This window comes from Rattus rattus, chromosome X (assembly GCF_011064425.1).
Source record: "Rattus rattus isolate New Zealand chromosome X, Rrattus_CSIRO_v1, whole genome shotgun sequence".
Classification (NCBI taxonomy): domain Eukaryota; kingdom Metazoa; phylum Chordata; class Mammalia; order Rodentia; family Muridae; genus Rattus; species Rattus rattus.
In genome coordinates this window covers 59,866,815-59,883,582 of record NC_046172.1, presented here as the reverse complement: position 1 = coordinate 59,883,582, position 16,768 = coordinate 59,866,815, and the positions used below count along the sequence as shown (strand labels likewise).

The 16,768-nt window shown below is 49.5% G+C and overlaps 2 protein-coding genes across 2 annotated transcripts; one reads left to right on the top strand and one right to left on the bottom strand.

Moving 5' to 3' along the window:
* Positions 1-2,368: 2,368 nt before the first annotated feature.
* Positions 2,369-14,458, bottom strand: Nhsl2 (NHS like 2; the record flags this gene model as incomplete). Its single annotated transcript, XM_032889394.1, is given in 9 exon segments — positions 2,369-3,277; positions 4,044-4,176; positions 6,203-6,434; positions 6,436-8,429; positions 9,592-9,723; positions 11,925-12,117; positions 12,403-12,533; positions 14,316-14,395; positions 14,397-14,458. Coding segments are annotated over 9 exon segments (3,279 nt in total), but the record flags the coding sequence as incomplete, so codon positions are not given.
* Positions 14,459-14,541: 83 nt separating this feature from the next.
* On the top strand, positions 14,542-16,699 carry Rtl5 (retrotransposon Gag like 5). Its single transcript, XM_032889393.1, is given in 2 exon segments — positions 14,542-16,376; positions 16,378-16,699. Coding segments are annotated over 2 exon segments (1,788 nt in total). The 5' UTR covers positions 14,542-14,910.
* The last annotated feature ends 69 nt before the right edge of the window (positions 16,700-16,768 follow it).

The window sequence follows — 16,768 nt, the reverse complement described above, 5'->3', positions numbered from 1 at the left end:
TGCCTCTAAACATGGGAGCTGGAAAGAAATGGGATACAAAAAGCTTGAAGCAGAGGCCGACTACCTGGGGCCAATTGATTTTCCCCCAACTCCCTGTGTATGCCACCTATAGAGATTACTCTGGTAGCAACTTCCTGGAGAACCTCCCTGAAAGGGGTTTCTCCCCAACTCTCCCCCAGCCTCACAGGTAGCACATGTACCCAGGGAAGAGAGTTGGTGTTTGTGATGTTAAGGGTAGGAGAAGGTTAAGTATTAGAAAGATGCTTGATGTTGTGCTGATCAATGACAGACTACCCCTCCCCCAAAATCTGGTTTCTTTAGGACTAGGTCCATTCCTGCAAACACTGAATGGACACTCCCAGGCCTAAGTCTTTTCTCTGACTGTGAAGTCTCTGCCCCAAACCATCTTGTGCTAATGGGCTTCTGAGGGTCACTGTGATGCAGAAACGTTCTAAACATCCCAGGCCCACAGAGTTTTGCAGAGGAAAGCAAGGGTTTAGGCAACTGAAACCACCTCAAGCGGTCTAAGCATTCAGTTTTACAATCATTTGGGGGGACACCTCCAGAGGTAGCAAGGTGAGGGGAGAGGCAAAACCCATGAGAAGGAACAACCAAAGCCCTTCCAAAAAAAAAAAAAAAATCAGCAAAAGTAGCAAGCCCTATACAGAGCCCCATACGCTCATACGTTCAACAATTCACAATGGTTCTGAGGAGCAGAGGCAGGCAGCCTTTTGCTTCTGTTAGACAAAAGCCTTGACATCCGCTCCTTCATCTCCCTACAGAGGTAAGCGCCTCTGTCTTTTGGAGTTCTGAGTTCAGGTCAGCTGTGATACTTCTATAGAAACTAAGGAAAAGACTGAAGTCCAGATCTCACTATGTAGCCCCAGCGCAGTCTGGAACTAGTTGTGTAGATCAGGCTGACCTCAACCTCACAGAGATCTGCCTGGCTTCATCTTCCGGGTGCTGGGATTAAAACTGTATAGCACATTCCTGCCTGACTCTTGTTTGAATTCAGTCAAAACTTACGAAACTTGGTTAAGATCTTCATGTCAAATGTTTCAAACACTTCCAAAACAAATAGAGTTCCTCAGAACTGTCGTATTATTTAAGAGAGTTTTCTTTTTTTAACTCCGAGAGAGAGAAATACTAGAAGACAGTTGGTGAGCTTGACCTATTTTCATTTGTCTAGAATTCAGAATTAGACCAACCCAACGAAGGATGCCAAGGGTCTGAGTCTTCTCAGTACTCGGTGGAGTTTTATTTCAGTTTCAGCCACGTTGCCTTGCTGGAGTGTGGGCAGTAGAGCTAAGAGCTTGATTCTCATTGAGGGATTATCAAAAATGGAGATCTGCTTGTCTCTGGCCTCTTGCTGCATCCTCCAGGAGACTGAGCAAGGAATCTGGTAGGGCAGGGGTGCAGGGGGCAGAGGTACAGAAGGAAGGGGGGATCAGGGAACTGTTTTTTTGGTTTTTGTTTGTTTGTTTGTTTGTTTGTTTTGTCGTTCGTTTGTTTTTGCAAAGCATGCTACAAGTTCATTTCCTTTTGGTCCCTTGGGACCAGAAGACAGTGAACTTTCTAACACAGACCAGCAGGGTCTCTCTCTGCTCAGTGTTTTGCCCATCTCATCCCTAGCCACTGAGAAACCAGGTATATGGAAATCAGGAACTCTTGCTCTGCTTCCAAAATTGAGTTGACAAGAACGGCCAGTGCCTGTGGACTTGGGAAAAGAAGGGGTAATGGTGGTTGTTCTGGAAGTCTGTCTGCATTCTACTGATCTTAGCTCCTCTGTTGTCCTCCACCACAGCTAACTGAAAGTTGGCCAAATAGCAGTACCCAGATGGTGAAAAGTAGCCCTTTTGTATTCCGGGTCGTAGCAAGGCTACCTTTTTGATTTTGAGTAGATCTTTTTTCAGTGTACAGGTTCTCGACTTTTTTTGAAAGAGTCAGACTTTCTTTAAACAAAACCCAAGCAAGCACAAAACAAGCACAGTCTGAATCGAATGGTATCGGGACAGTATACACTTACTTTCTACTCCTGGAGCCTTCAGTGACACCAGGCCTTCACCTACAATACTTCCTGAAATGAATGTTACATGCAAGTGAAATGAGAGTTCTTGGAGTATACAGCATGAGCTGGGCACAGATCCTGGCTACCCATGTCGACAGACACTTGAAAGACCTCAAGGCGCGCATGCGAGTTACCTTGGCTAGACGTGAGTGAACAAAATGTCCCATTCATTTGCTGAGCTTGGTTCTGTCAACACCACCCAGTCCCATCTTTTCTAGCTAATGGGGGGAGGGAGGTCCTAGAAGTTTATTAAAACTCATCACCCTGATCTCCGCATAGACAATCAAACTGAAAAAGGCATGAAGTTTTGAAGAGTCACATTCATATTTTGCACCACAAAAGCCATCCAATCAACCCCATGCCGTAATTAGTGCACGCCTGCAGAACTCTCTCTGGAGGAAGGTCACACTGTGGTTGAGGAGGCCTCCGTGTCTTTCTGTGTCTTCACATAGGGCCATCAAGGCCTCTTCAAGAGGGTAGATAATCAGCAGTGGAACTGTACCCTCTGTCCCCAGGCCTGGTTTGGAAGTCCCTAATCTGTTCTCCCTACTGTGCCCCTCAGTGACAGGAGCCAATGGACAAAGAAGCTAGGACGCTGAAAAGGTGGTATGCAGACTCTGATCCGAGGCTCTCTTAGAGCACAGTGCCGGGAGACAAGGAGTAGGACTCCACTGTTCAGTCATGGCAAGAATGAAAGAATGGTAATGCTGACGGTCTGAAGCCCTTCCGAATGCCCGGTGAGCTCCATTGTGTTGTCCTCTCTGCTGTCCAGAGTGTGAGTTAACGTCAAAGACAATGATTCTTTTGTCATTCCTGTGGTTGGTTCCTTTCTAAAGCCCTCTGTCTTCCTCCTTCTCTACTCAGGTCTCGTAAGCACGAAGCAGGGCTTAGGTACTGGGGTTGTCAGTGGGTTCGTAGTCTTTTGAGAACTGTGCAATGATTCTTCGAGCCAGAGGGTTAGTGGACTTCAGCAGCTCGGCCGCTGACGGGCGGGTCCTGGGAGTTGCCTTACTTCCCTTCTTCTGGAGCAAGGCCTTGAAATCATCATTTCTACCGGCATCTAGGCAGGCACTGCCACTTGGCCCCGGGGCAGCAGCAGACTCACCGGTGGGAGACTCAGCTGTATTCTTCACTGGTGAATGGGAGCTGGGTCTGCTTCCTGTGAAGCCCTCACCAGTCTCTTTCCAGCCCAATAGCTTTCTTTTGGACCTGAATGAGAGAAAGATTCATCTGAGGGAATTCAGGGAATTCGGGGAGCAGAAAGCCAGCAAAGCCCTGAAGAATTGCCAGCTAGGGATGTGCTCAACAGTATGCATACAACAGCCTTGCGCTGATAGGCTATTCTCCACCTCTTAGCTCCCAGGTCCCTTGGAGACCCCTCTGTTCTTCACATGCTTTTCAATGCCCACAACTCGACACTCTTGCCCTATACCACAGGTTCAGTCCTTATTAGTTCTGGGATCAAGAGCCAGCTTAAAAGATTCAAGGCCAGTAGCTCAGTGACTGAATCAAGACAGCTAGAGGTTTGTGGCCCCACACCAGTAACTGAGCTCATAGAGCCCTGTGTCATGCCCCTATGCCCACCTCTGTTCCCCCTCTGCCTAAGTCCCTGCTCTCATATACTGCCCACTGCTCCATGTCATACTGAGATAGAATTCTGTGGTACAAGGAGTTCTGTTAAGGGTTAAATGTCTCTGACTGCAGACAGAGCTGTGAGGGAGCAGATGGAGACACAATAGGCCAAGCAGTTGCTAGGAGACGAGGGGCCTCTCTCAGCACCTGGTCCTCCCCTCCTCCGCTTCACCCAAAGACATCAGTGAATTTGAGATGTGAGGCCCCAGACTGTGCTCACAAATGTAGGTACCTGGACTTAATCTTCGCTTGCAATTCTAATGGCTGCTCAGAGGCAGCAATTTTTCTTCAAGCAGAAAAGGGAAACGCAATCGCAATTACAATGAAGGAAAATGAGCCTGACCTGTGTATCACAGTAAATAAATCTTCAGTTGTTCGAGAAGCTACGAACACGTCATCATCGTCCTCCGCAATCCACTCGGCTGTTTTATCACTGATTAAACTTTTCTCTTCGGCACTCGGTTCCACAGACCTCCCTAGGCAGAAGAACCAAAAGGAATGACTTTGACCATGATAGCTAGGACAAAACACATGCAATTTCATTATTTCACTCGGTACTCAAAGCAATTCTGGATGGACAGCTGGGAGGAGCCTTTCGATGTCTCCATTTTCCAAGGAGGAACATGAAGTTCAAAACGTTAATGATTTACCCCTAGGCTGTTCAGTGCCCACATGGGGAAGACTGGTCAAGATCCCGGTTCTCATGTATGCTTTTCATTAAAACAGGTGGTGGGAGCAGGTTTTCTTGTTTTTGTTTTTGTTTTAAATTAGTGCTGGGATGGAACTCAGGACATTGCAGATACTAGATAAGCTCTCTGCCACTGAGCTATATTCCCCAGCCCCCCTTGTTGTAAATACATAATTAAAAAAACTCAAGATACTGAGAGCAGGGTAAAGCAATTATCCTCACCCAGTGGGGGGCGGGGGATGGGACCTGTTTGAATCGGAGGGAGCCTGCGGAGTCGGAGGAAGCATATTTGAAAATAACCCGTGGGTTTGACGTGCTCACTTGCTTTCGGCACAGTGATTAACTTACACTGAAAGTCTAAATCAGCTTAAAGAAGGTCATGAGATTTTGATGTTCAGTATTAAGGGTTTAAAAATGATGGGAAAGACATCATTGAGCCTTGAGGGCATTAATAAAAATAAGCAAGTCACAAAGAAAGACAAATCTCTGATTCCGCTCAGCATCCAGAGCAGTTAAATCTATAGGCCTGTAAAGCAGAACTGTGGGGCAGCAGGGCAGCAGGGGAGGAGGGAGGAAAGGGAGAGTTGTTTCAAGGGAATAGACCTTCATTTTTAAGATAAAAGACATTCTGGAGATCAATGTTCTTAACTGCTAACGAACTGCATAGCTAAAAATGGCTGAAATTAAGCCAGGGATGGTGACACACATCTACAACCCCAGCACTTGAGAGGCTGAGGTAGAATTGTGACTCTCAGGCCAAGCTTCACTGAGATACAGTGAAACTGTGTCTCAAAAAAGGAGCGGTTAGAGCCAGGAAGGTGGCTCAGTTCGTAAAACATCCGCTATGCAAGCATGAAGACCTGAGTTCAGATCCCTGACCCTCATGTAAAAGCCAGATACCACCGTGTATGTCTGTGATCCTAGTGATCCAGATCTGGGCCTGTGGAGACAGATGGATGCCCAGAATTTGCTGGCCAGCCAGTCTAGCCAATAAATAAGCTTTGGGTTCTTCTGTAAGAGACTGTGTCTCAAAAAAAAAATAAGGTAAGGAGTGATAGCAGAAGGCACTCAACGCAACCTGGGCCCTCCCTCTTCCAAATGGTTAAAATTTAAGTGTTGTATCTTGCGATTAAAACAAAAACCTACAGAAACAACATCAACCAAAAGGAAGAATCATCAACTAGCCTAGTCTTATGGGGAGAGGAAGAGCTAGAATCAAATCATTTAAGGAAGACTGTGCCCCTTTCTTTTGGAAGACGCTGAAAAAGGATTCAGGTGATAACACACATTTCCAAATCCTGCAAGCCTTTCAGGACACTTGAACTTGGTCTTATAGAGTACTGGAAGGCTCAAACTTGGTCTCACAAAGTACTGAGTCCTGTGCATTCGTCTAAGTTTGTGTGGCTAAAAAAACTTCCCCTACTATCTGGTAGAGCTGGCCTCCTGAGGCGGGGACTGCATGCCTGGCTTGCAGATGGGTCTGGAATGTCCAATGTGCAAATGCAATGCCTGAGACAAGGGTAGATGCCCAGACTTAGCCTTGAAGATCTGGCCTGGCTCAGTCCTGATCCCTAGGGCCATAAGGCCAAGCAGCAGTTCCTTTTCAGAGTTAACCTAAACGCTCTAGATGCTCCTCCTACTGATTTGGTCATACTGGGGCGTTAGCTCTTCACTCCACTCAGCCTCTCCTCATCCTCCTTTGAAGGAAAGCCAAAGCCAATGCCCACACCTGGAGGGTGGCCTCTTTCTCTCTGTCAATGTGAAAGAAATGATCACTCTTTGCAAAAGTTCTGGTCATCACCAGTGGAGGACACTTGGCATCTTTCCTCCAGGGGTGATGATAGGGCTGAAAGACAGCCTTGGTTCTGCCATGCAGGCATCCATTTGAGCTACAGGGGAGGTGAGAGGCAGGTAGAGCACACTGGGCTTTTTTGGTACCGGAGGTGGAATCTTGGTTATCTTTTTCTCAGCTTCTTCCTGGCTCTGGGCTGATTCTTTCAGGCAGGCTCTCTCACCTTGGGGTCCGTCTTCTGCAGCCTGGGGAGAGTTGCTGTGTTCCTGAAAGCACCAGGGAACTGGCAAGGGTGAAGGTGAGGCTGGAAAACCGCTGTTGATTCCCAGGGGCTCCTCCCGACAGGAAGCTGGGTGACTTTGGTTTCCGCAACACTGTGTAGCTGTCTTGGGGGAGCTGCTTCATGTGTGGAATAGAGCTCCTGGGTGTCATGGCCATAGTAGGAGAAGTTAGTGGGTACTCCCCAGGGAGAGAGGACGGCCTGTGGACCAAACTTGGAGGCCTTCGGGCCAGTGGAGGTTTCTCGGCTATGGGAGGTTTCACTTTTCTCTCTGGCAAGGTGAAGACTTCTTCTGCTCCAGGTTCCTCTGTATAATCTAGGCTCTCAACGTCATCTTCCGGCTCAGACTTGCTGACTGACCTCAGGCGAACAGAACGGAGGTCAGACTGAGTAACCATGGGCATGATCGGTTGGTTTGGACTAGTTTTTTGTACTAGTTTGGCTCCAAAATTGGTGTCAGAGTGATAGCGGCTCACCTTGGTTTTACTTCGGATGGAGATACTCATCCCCGACAGATCCAGGGTGGTTGAAGAGGTCAATGGTAGGTCAAATGATAACCGTGACTTGCAGATTTTCTCCATTGGTGATGTTGGGGGCAGTGATGACTTCCTTTCTGGTACCACTGGACGAACTCGGACGCTAGTGCTTGGAGGAGGTAAGTGGCCCAGGGTCAAGGACATGGAGACAGTGGGTGTGGGTGTCTCTGACTGGCTGGAGTAACCACTGGAAGGAGACATCAGTCCAGTGGGCCTCCCAGGGGAGGCTACTTCCCTGGCTTCCACCTCAATGGAGAGCTGGGAGGGTGTTGTCGCTCTGGAGGTGGAAGGGGAGGCCAGAGACTCTGAGCTTCCCTGAACTTGAGTGCACTCAATGACTGTGGTGCCGGTGGCAGTGCTGGAGCTGGACAAGGATTGGTAGGTGTCACCAGACTTCCAGTCAGTAAGATACCAGTGGTGAGAGAACTGCGTACCTTCTGGATCTTTGAACGTTGGCACAGCTGGGTGACCTTGAGCATCTGGGTGAGGTGGGTGGTGCCCTTGGTGTTCCAAGGAGAGGCAAAGGCTCCTGGGCCTCTGGTCCTTGGGCAGTACCAGTTCGCCTTGTGGTGGGACGGTTGGCTCATCTTTGACGAGTGAGACACTTCGCATGGGTGGAGAGGGCTTCTTTTTGGCCTTCTTGAGTGAAATACTTTTGGATCTTTGTCTTCTGTGCCGTGCCTCCTGCTCAGTGCTGAGGGCCGCAATGTTGTCAGTACTGTTACTGCCCTCGGAGCTTGTACTGGCATAAGGCAGGATGCGGGCCTCATTGACCTTCTGTTCTTCGTCATAGTCCACTGAGGTAACACCCGAGTCTGTGGGTACAGACAGTGACCGCTCCCGGAACCTGTTGGTCCCACCTGGGCCTGTTTCCAGCCTTGAGGCACCACGGGGAAGAAGGCCAATCTTGGGAGGTCTTTCTGGTATCTGTCTTCGTAGAGTGGGATGCTCAGAATAGCTGGGTAGCCCAGGGCATCCTGCTGGATTATCACGGGTGACAAAGAGAGTGGCCGCTTCCTTAGGGACCAGAGGTGGGAGTGTGTTCAGAGGGACCCAAGAATTCCCCGAGGAAGGGTTTTTTCCATTTTCACTGACTTGATTGCCTTGGTTGCTGGCACTTGGGGTCATGTATGTGAAAGCATCTCCCTTCCAGGAAGCGGAGAACGTTGACTCTGTTGGTCCATTGCAAGAACTGGGGACACTGTACACCACTGCCATGCTCTCCATGCTGGGAGGGTCTGGGCCACTGCGTGCCTGGTGAGTATCTCCAGGCTCACTAGAAGAGTGTCTCAGTCCCGGCGAGGTGAGACTTGGGAACCGAGCTTCTTGCCCAACAGCAACTCTTCCCTGAACAACTTGTGGAGCTGAGTGGCCAGGCCTGATGTCTGACGTAGCAGAGTGGGCCAGGCTGCCTGTGGGGCTGCTGCTGTGACCTGGGGATGGAAAATACACGTTAGTGGTACAGCAAAGGATCCCCCATCAGCTGTTTTATGACACGAACATTAACTTTGTGCCAAGCACCATTTGCCAACCGCTTTGTCAGAATTCCTTGGTTCTTTTCACAGATGAGGATGCTGGGGGAAGTTGGGTTCTTGCCCATCACCACACAGTGAGTCACAGGGTACCCTTGAATTGGCCAGATGGCTGCCAAAGGCTTTCCAGCTTTGATGACTCTTTTCAGAGTAGAAGTGTCACATAGGACTACCTTGGGTTTCCCCCATACTTTCTCCCTGGACTCATAAAACAAGCAGACCTCAGGGTTTATCAGTCCTGAAGTGAGAAAAAAGTTTCTAAACTGACTAAAGATCACAGCACCAGGTGGCTCACAGCCCCAGCAGTGAATCTGGAGTTTGCCAGAATGCTGTATTTCCAGCATCTGTCACTTTTTACCTTTGAACATAAAAGACTTAGGATAACTCACAGATGTGACCACAGCATTCAGATGTTCCAGTCTCCAAAAGTGTTCTTACAATCACAGCTATGACTGTTATAACATTACTCTTATTACTACTTTACCGATATGATAATTCAGAATAGCCAGCATTTGTTGAATGGTGACTAGATCCCAGGCACATGATAGGCAGACTATAAAAATGACTTTAGTTCCTTGTATTGTAACAGTGACTTGTAGTCAACACAAGATGACGAGTTGGGGATGACTCCCCACTTTTATCTATTTGCCAAAATTTGGCATATATGTTAACATTTTTTTTTCTGAGACAAGACCTCATTATTAGTCCTTGGCTGGCCTAGAACTCATGGAGACCAAGCTGGCCTTAAACTGGAGACAATCCTTCTGCCTCTGCTACTGAGTACTGGGATTAAAGGTGTGTACTTCATACCTAAATTACATTCCATTTGTAATGGCAAACAATAATGGATTTTTTGTTCAGGATTTATTACCCAAACTCAATCACTAGTCTCGACAAAAGCCCTTGGTTACCATTTAATTACCACATTGGTTTTCTCAGAATATTCAAAGTCCCTCTCCCCAGAATTATTCCAGTACCCTACTGCCACAATGCCATTTGCATGACAGGAGTAGTGGGAAGGGTGGGGGAAAGGGTTTGAGGGGATCAACTGTATTGGGGTCACCTTGGTCTCGCTGAGAAAAGTTAGAGAATCCAATAATGGTCCGCCTCCGCCTCAGGGTGGACTTGGGGTTCACGGCTGTCTCTGTGTTAAACAACGAGTGTCGAAAACTTGCATGTCTATCAAACTGCTGCCCTGTAGTCAAAATAAAGACACTTGGATGCATCCTGGTTTCTGTTTACAGTACAGTGGAAGCTGGACTGCGGTAGAGAGAAGGAAGACGGCAGTAGCAATGAACATGAATAGCATCCAGGCAGGTGACACTTCTTCCCCATCCCTCCCAATTTGGTGCTGGGTACACACACTTGGTTTACCTGTACGTCTTGGGTTTACTGGGGCAGTGCCTTTTCAACTCTGGCTCCATATGAAATAAATTGGGTAGCTTTTGAAATTCCATGACCTTTAACTCCAGAACATTCAACTTTCTGGGCAGAGGGCCTAGGCAGAAGCTTTGCTTAGGAGTCCTTGGGTGGTTTTTCAGATACACAGGAAGGGGTGAGCATCACGGCTTGTGGAGTGGGAATGATGGGTGGAGGTTAGATGGCATTTGGTTGTGATCATTAAAGTTTCTCCTCTGGTGCTGGGGATAACATCTAGAGCTTTCTATATTCAAGGCAAATACTCTACCACTAGGTGCACTCTGGACTCCTGGACACTGCTTTTGTGAGTCCAGTCTAGACTTGATCTTATCACCCTGCCTCTGCTTCTACAGTGATGTGATTACAAGTATGGTCTGTCATGCCTAGACTGACTATGCTCTTCTTTCTAGGTCTTCACAGGGTCTAGGTGAAGATGGTATCTTCTACTGACTCCAACATTTAAGAAGCAGCCTGATAGGTCTGTCCTACAGCCACCTGGCCACATACTACCAAAACTGACAGTTTGTATTGACTGAGTCTTATCTAATTCTCTTAAAGGATTGCTAGGTTGGCCTTTGGTTCTAAATTTGTTGGGGCAAAGTCAGGGGTGAGGTGGTCCATGGGGCTGAACAGGCAATGCCACCCATGTCTCTCTCACTAGACAGCTGGTTGAGCAGACCTTCTCCTCCCAGCCACACCACCGTAGCCCCTTCCCAGCAAAAGGCTCCACAGGAGAAACTCAAGAACAGCCTGCAAGTGAGATAGCCATTTAGACAGAGCACATCAATGCTGCTTCGTGAGTCTCGCATCATTGCTTGGCAAAATTCCCTAGGTCATGAGCTCTACTTCCCGCCCCTCTTTTTCAAGATGACTCTGGGAGGCAGTGGATGAACCCATACCCAAGAAACATGACCGCACAGAGCCAGAGAGCTGTCCTCATTGCTTTCACCAACTTGTCCCAACACAGTAGGGGTCATACTAACTTCCAGTATGATTACTGAGGCCCCAAGTCTTGTTTCCTGACACAACTGGCCCTTTACCTTACAGCCGCTGGAGTGAGAGACAGGAATTCCATGTACCCCTAACCTAGAGACTGAGACAGTGCTGTCAACTGGGCGATGCAGAATCCCCTAGGAGATGTGCCTCTAGGTGTGCCTGTGGGGATGGACTTGATTAACTCAAATGAGAAAATCCAACCTAACTGTGGATGAGGCCACTCCTTGGGTAGGGGATCCTGGACCCTACAGATGGAAAAAGGGAACCGAGCAGCAGCAAGTGTTCACTGGTTTTTGCCTCATGCCTGTGGACCCAACGTGATCAGCTACTTTCAAGCTCCAGCTGCCTTTGATGAACTAACTGTACCTTGAGTCCAGAGTATATACTCTTTTTCTGGTAGTTCCTTCTGTCAAAATCTATTATCATAGCAATAGGAAAAGAAACTAAGATAAATGCAAACATTTTTTCTCACTACTCTCAAAGTCATTCTGGGCCCTCTTTTGGTCTTTCTGTCTTTTCCCTGTGCCCTTTGTGTCCCCTTCCCTTCATATGCTACAATTAATCCACATGTACTCTGATTCCTCTCTCCCTCTGTCTATTATCTGTATATTCCAGACCCAGCTTTGGGCTTATAACATTATCTTTACCCGAAACAAACAAAATTAACAAACTTCGTTTCCATTTGAACTCAAAAGAACAGCCAAGTTCAACAAAAACATTTGGCACATTCTGTAAAGAAACCTTTGTTCGACATCACATGGTCTCGGTTATATTGACAGTACACATTAGGGGAAGGTGATGGAAGAGCAGCCACAGGCCCCTCATCCGAAAGTCTCCACTCCCTGGGGAGTCATGACCTGGACAGTGCAGGGTGAGCCAGTAGCAGACAGAGTGGCCCTCCCTCCCCAGCACCCAGTGCATTTGGAGAGGATGGGCCATTTGCATGAACGTAAGCAGACAGGTGGCGCTCAGCAACTCTACCGGAGGTGTTGATTGGCACAAGGTCAGACTGTATGGAGCAGGGCTGAAGCCAGCGCTTCTCCTTTAGGATGGGTAGAGGGAAGGGGCGATTCCAGGCAATTTGCTTGTCGGCAGAATACAGGCTCAGGCAGGCCTCGGAGGCCCTCACACCCTGGGTCGTGGTCTCATCTTCTCTCAGGTGCCATTTTGCAGGCTGTTGGGAGAGAGGGTGATGGAAAGGGTGTGCTTCTGAGTAGTGAGGAGCTGGTGCCCATAGGATGGCTGCTTAGGCAGAATGATTGGAGGCGTCCTCTTGAAGGCCGGAAAGCATGTATAGGCTGCCTGGCTAGGCACCTGCTGGGCAGGACCCTTCCCCGTGGAGCCTGGCTTGGCCCTGCTGAGTGAGCAGTGGCCAGACAACAGCTGAGGGTCACAGAAACAGTTCAAGGCCTGTCGGGGTGGGTGCGCTGGCTCTCCCAGGTTGGGGCAGGCAGCTCACCATCATCAATACAAACTCAGGCAGCTTGGCAGACTGGGGCCTTGGGCTGGGAGTAGGCTCAGGGGCCTCATCGGAAGAGCGGAAGGTCTGCCCCAGAAGTCTGGCCTCCGAATACTGTTCCTCATATTCTTCTGAAAAATAGCATAGTGGAGACACACTCTAGGGGGCCTCAGCCAAGCGCCAGGCTGAGGGAGGACCATGAGCCAGTCTCCTGCACTAAGCTGCCCAGCCTAACTCGATTGCTCCTTTGAGCTATTTTCTGACCATTGGATTCAGAATGGAAAAGGGCTTGGTTTTCAGGGCCACGGGGGTAGAGGAGGAAAGCAAGCTGTGCTGCTTTCTCTTAGTGGTCTCCACCTTAAGTGCTCCACCAGGAGCCAGCACTCCGGATGTAGACATCCTTTGCTAAAGTTCCATTCTCTGGGGCTCTGCAGCTCTTCAGTTGTTCTGCTGCACTACCCAGGGGCAGTGTGCATGAGGCAGGAAGAGAACTACACTGAGAAGTCCAGTCTGGAACCCTGCCTTGGATTGCAAGAACTTAGGTTTGCTTTATTTTCTTTGAGACAAAGTTTAGCATGTAGCTCAGGCTGGCCTCACAACTCAAGATCCTCCTGCCTCAGTCTCTTGAGTGCTGGAATTACATACAGGCTTGTGCCACCATACCTGGCCACAAGAATTCATACTTGATGTTTTCTAGATCTGGCTCCGCTGTGGGTGGGGGCAGGTCTAGGGAGGCTAAAATAAGGAAACTGAAGGTAGTGACACGGAAGACAGCAACATTCACAAACACACGAAGTGTGTGTAAGATTTGAATGGGCTTGACCAAAGCCATGGCTGAGATGAAACGCAGAAAATCAAGAGCTCAGAACAAACATTGTGTGCCTCAGAATCTGGTACTGAGGCCTGCCCTCAGGGCTGAGTACCTGCAGGAGCGTCTCTACTCTATGCTCAGACTCCCTCTTCAGAAGCCCTTCCAGGCGCTATTCAGTCTCGCGTAAGACCCCCAAAGAGCACTCCTCCCTTTGAACTGTGGCCCCTGGGCAAGTCCGTTTCTTTGTCTGGAGGAGGAGTGTGCATCTCTCTGAGTTTCTGCTTACTGGTCCTAATTCTGCCTGTGCTAAACTAGCACATTCATGCCCCTCCCCCCTCTCGTACGGTAGCTCTTCCTTGTTGGACACAGGGCTCATGGTTATCCCTTAGCATCTTGCAGAGAATGGCATCCCAGTCGGGAGGCCCATCAGATGTTTTCTATTCTGCACTGGGATTACTATATGCTGGCATGGAGAAATAAGAACTGATAAAATATTTTGTATATTTAGTATCTATTAGGCACTTCCTGTGGGATTCAGCCGTGTGTCTAGTGTTTCTGAAAAACTCAAGTAGTAAGAGAAACTCAAAGGTAGCAAGAGATGGCTTTTTCTTGGTGGTGCTGGACATAGAATCTTGGGCCTTGCACATGATGCCACTAAGCTACATCCTCAGCTTGGGGATGTGATTATATGGAGGACTTCATTGTGGCTGGGAGGTTATTACAAGAGTAGAGTGTGTAGAGTCCAGGTGAGGAGACCCCTTTGTTTTCTGGTGCCAGACTTTCAAGGCATGGGTGATGATATAACAGGAGGGCTGGAAGGAATGTGGGTCCCCAGTGAGGCTCTCCCATTTCCTTCTCTGTGAATTGCTTGACCACTACCCTGTCTTGGCCTGTATCCTTGTCTTCCTTTATGGACTACTGAATCAAAAAGGGAGAGAAAGAGAGAGCAACAGCCCTGGAAACAGAATCTTAGCATCATCTGTTTGGAAGGTGAAAGGAGAGATGGTTTGGAACTGTTTTTTTCTTTTGCTGCTCCCTGTTTCTTCTTTGCCTCCCTCCTGCTGCGCAGCCGCCTCTAGGCAGCCCCCCGCCCTCGCAGTACCTTGCAACAGGCTCTGGAGATTGAGCTGCACCTCATGAAATCCCTCTACACTCGGGGCCTGCCCGAGAGAAAGAACGTTCTGGCTGTCGCCATGACGACCTCAGTGGGCAGTCGCTGTCCCTTCCCCGACCCGGGTTAGCTGCAGCTAGGGAAGGGAGAGTGAGTGAGGAAGCGCAGCCAGAGACCAGTGGGCTCCCTCAGTTCCAGCCCCTGCAAAGTAGCGCGCGTGGCTGAGCTTAAAAGGCGAGGGATCGCTGTCTGCAAGATTTTTCCTCGACAGATCCTGCCGCAGTCCCTTCCCTCCTACTCTGCCTGCTTCTGTTGGCGTCACCTCTGCCAGCTTCTCTTCGGTTTCCTGCGCCTGCCGCCTCCAGGTCCCGAGCTGCTGCCTGCCTTCTCCGACCCCTGCCACGAGGTAACGCGTCCCGGACCGAGCCCCTGTGGGTGTGGCCCGGGCTCGCTTGCGCCCGGTCGCCCTGTCGCCACACTTTGGTTTCCTCCCACGCCCACCTCCGCATTTTGGCCTCCTCCCGCAGCCCCTATAACTCCCTACCCCCCAAGTGCCCGGCACTCAAAGCCCTGGGAACTTATCACAATGTCAGAGGCGGCGGGAAATCTCAATAGCCTCCGCTTGGCGAATGTGGCCCTGAGAGAGGAGTTAAATGCCCTTCGAGGAGAGAATGTCCAACTGGGCCTGCAGCTCCGAAGAGCCTTGGCCGAGGTTAATTCCTTGCGGGGCAATGTCTCAAGCTATGTCCGCTGGCCAATGCCCATAGTGCCGGTCCTTGCCGAGGAGAACTTTGAGTTTCTGCTCAATGAGACCGATCCCACTCCCGAGGAGGAGGAGGAGGAGGAGGAGGAGGAAGAGGAGGAGGAGGTGCCTTTCCTGTGCTGGCCTCCTCCACGCACAGATCCCGAGTACGTCTCAGATGATCTTTTGATTAATGTGGTCCAGGACTATACCAACCCCGACGGGTCCAGCGACCCTCCTCTGTCACCCAGCTTGTCCCAGCCAGAACTGCACTCCCCCATGTCAAAGGAGCCAACCATAGAGTTCATTCTGTCACCTCTGGAGAGGCCAGACATAGAACCCTTTTCAGGCGACCCAGTCTACCTGGCTGAATTTCTGATGCAGCTAGAGACTTTCATAGCAGATCACGAGGAACACTTCCCTGGGGGAGCAGATCGGGTGGCCTTTCTGATCTCCTTTTTCACAGGAGAAGCGAGAGAATGGGCTATCTCAGTCACCCAGGAAGGCAGCTCCTTGCATGCCAACTTCCCGCGCTTCCTGGATGAAATCCGTAAGGAATTCTGTGGTCCCATCCCCTCACGCGTGGCTAAAAAGGCCATACGCAAGCTCAAGCAGGGAAACTGTACCCTGGGCAGCTATGCAGATGCTTTTCAGTTTTTGGCCCAGTTCTTGTCTTGGGATGATTGTCGCCTCCAAAACCAATTTCTCAAAGGCTTGTCAGAGTTTTACCGAAAGGAGCTCCTATGGTCAACTGAAATGGCAGACCTGGATGAGCTGATTCTGGAGTGTATTGAGATTGAAAGGAAAGTGCGTGTTCCCAAGCCAGCTTCACTCCCTGGGGTTCAAAATAGCTGCTGCCCTTTTACACTAATTTCTAACGAGGATGAGAACGAAGGTGTGGCGTTCTACAGTGAAAATGAGGGTGACAGTGAGGAGGCAGGCGGGCACGAGCTTTATCTAAAGGACCACAGGAAGCACATGAAGGCTTTCCCAGAAGAGATGAGGGAGGAAGAGGAGGACATGAGGAAGGAGGAAGAAGAGATGGAGGATGAAGAAGATGAGGATGAGGATTATGAAGATGATGAGGAGGATGAAGATGAGGAGGAGGATGAGGAAGAGGAAGAGGAGGAGGAGGAGGAAGATAAGGAGGAGGAAATGATGAAGAATGAGGATAGTGATGAAAATAAATATGAAGAAGATGATGAAGTTATAGTTAGGGTCTGGATTCAGAACAGAACAGAGAGGAGAGATGAAGGCAGGCATGTGTATGTGCAGGCACATGCATGTGCACACATGCACTTGCTGCCCGCCCCACCATGGCCTACATGGAGAGCTGATGTTGATGGATGACCCTGACCTTGTTGACACTTCAACCCAGACCATTAGCTCTGCAATAGGCTACCATGCTGAAAATTACCTGGGTGTGTCACCACCCATTATGCCTTCTGGCAGACAGAGGAACCAGAATCGAGTCCCACTTCTGGAGGGCCTTGCAGGCACCAATTCTTCCTTCTACAGCTCACCACCACTGATTCGCCATGCAGGCCGCTTGGGGCATCGCCAGATGCAGGCGTCCCTCAGTGCTCTTCCTCTCTCTCCTAGGCAGGGGGAGCACCGTGCCACTCAAAATTAGCATTCAAAGTGTGAATACTGAGGTGAGGTTGGTCACAGAGACACACCCCTTCCTGCTTCCTTGCCTCTG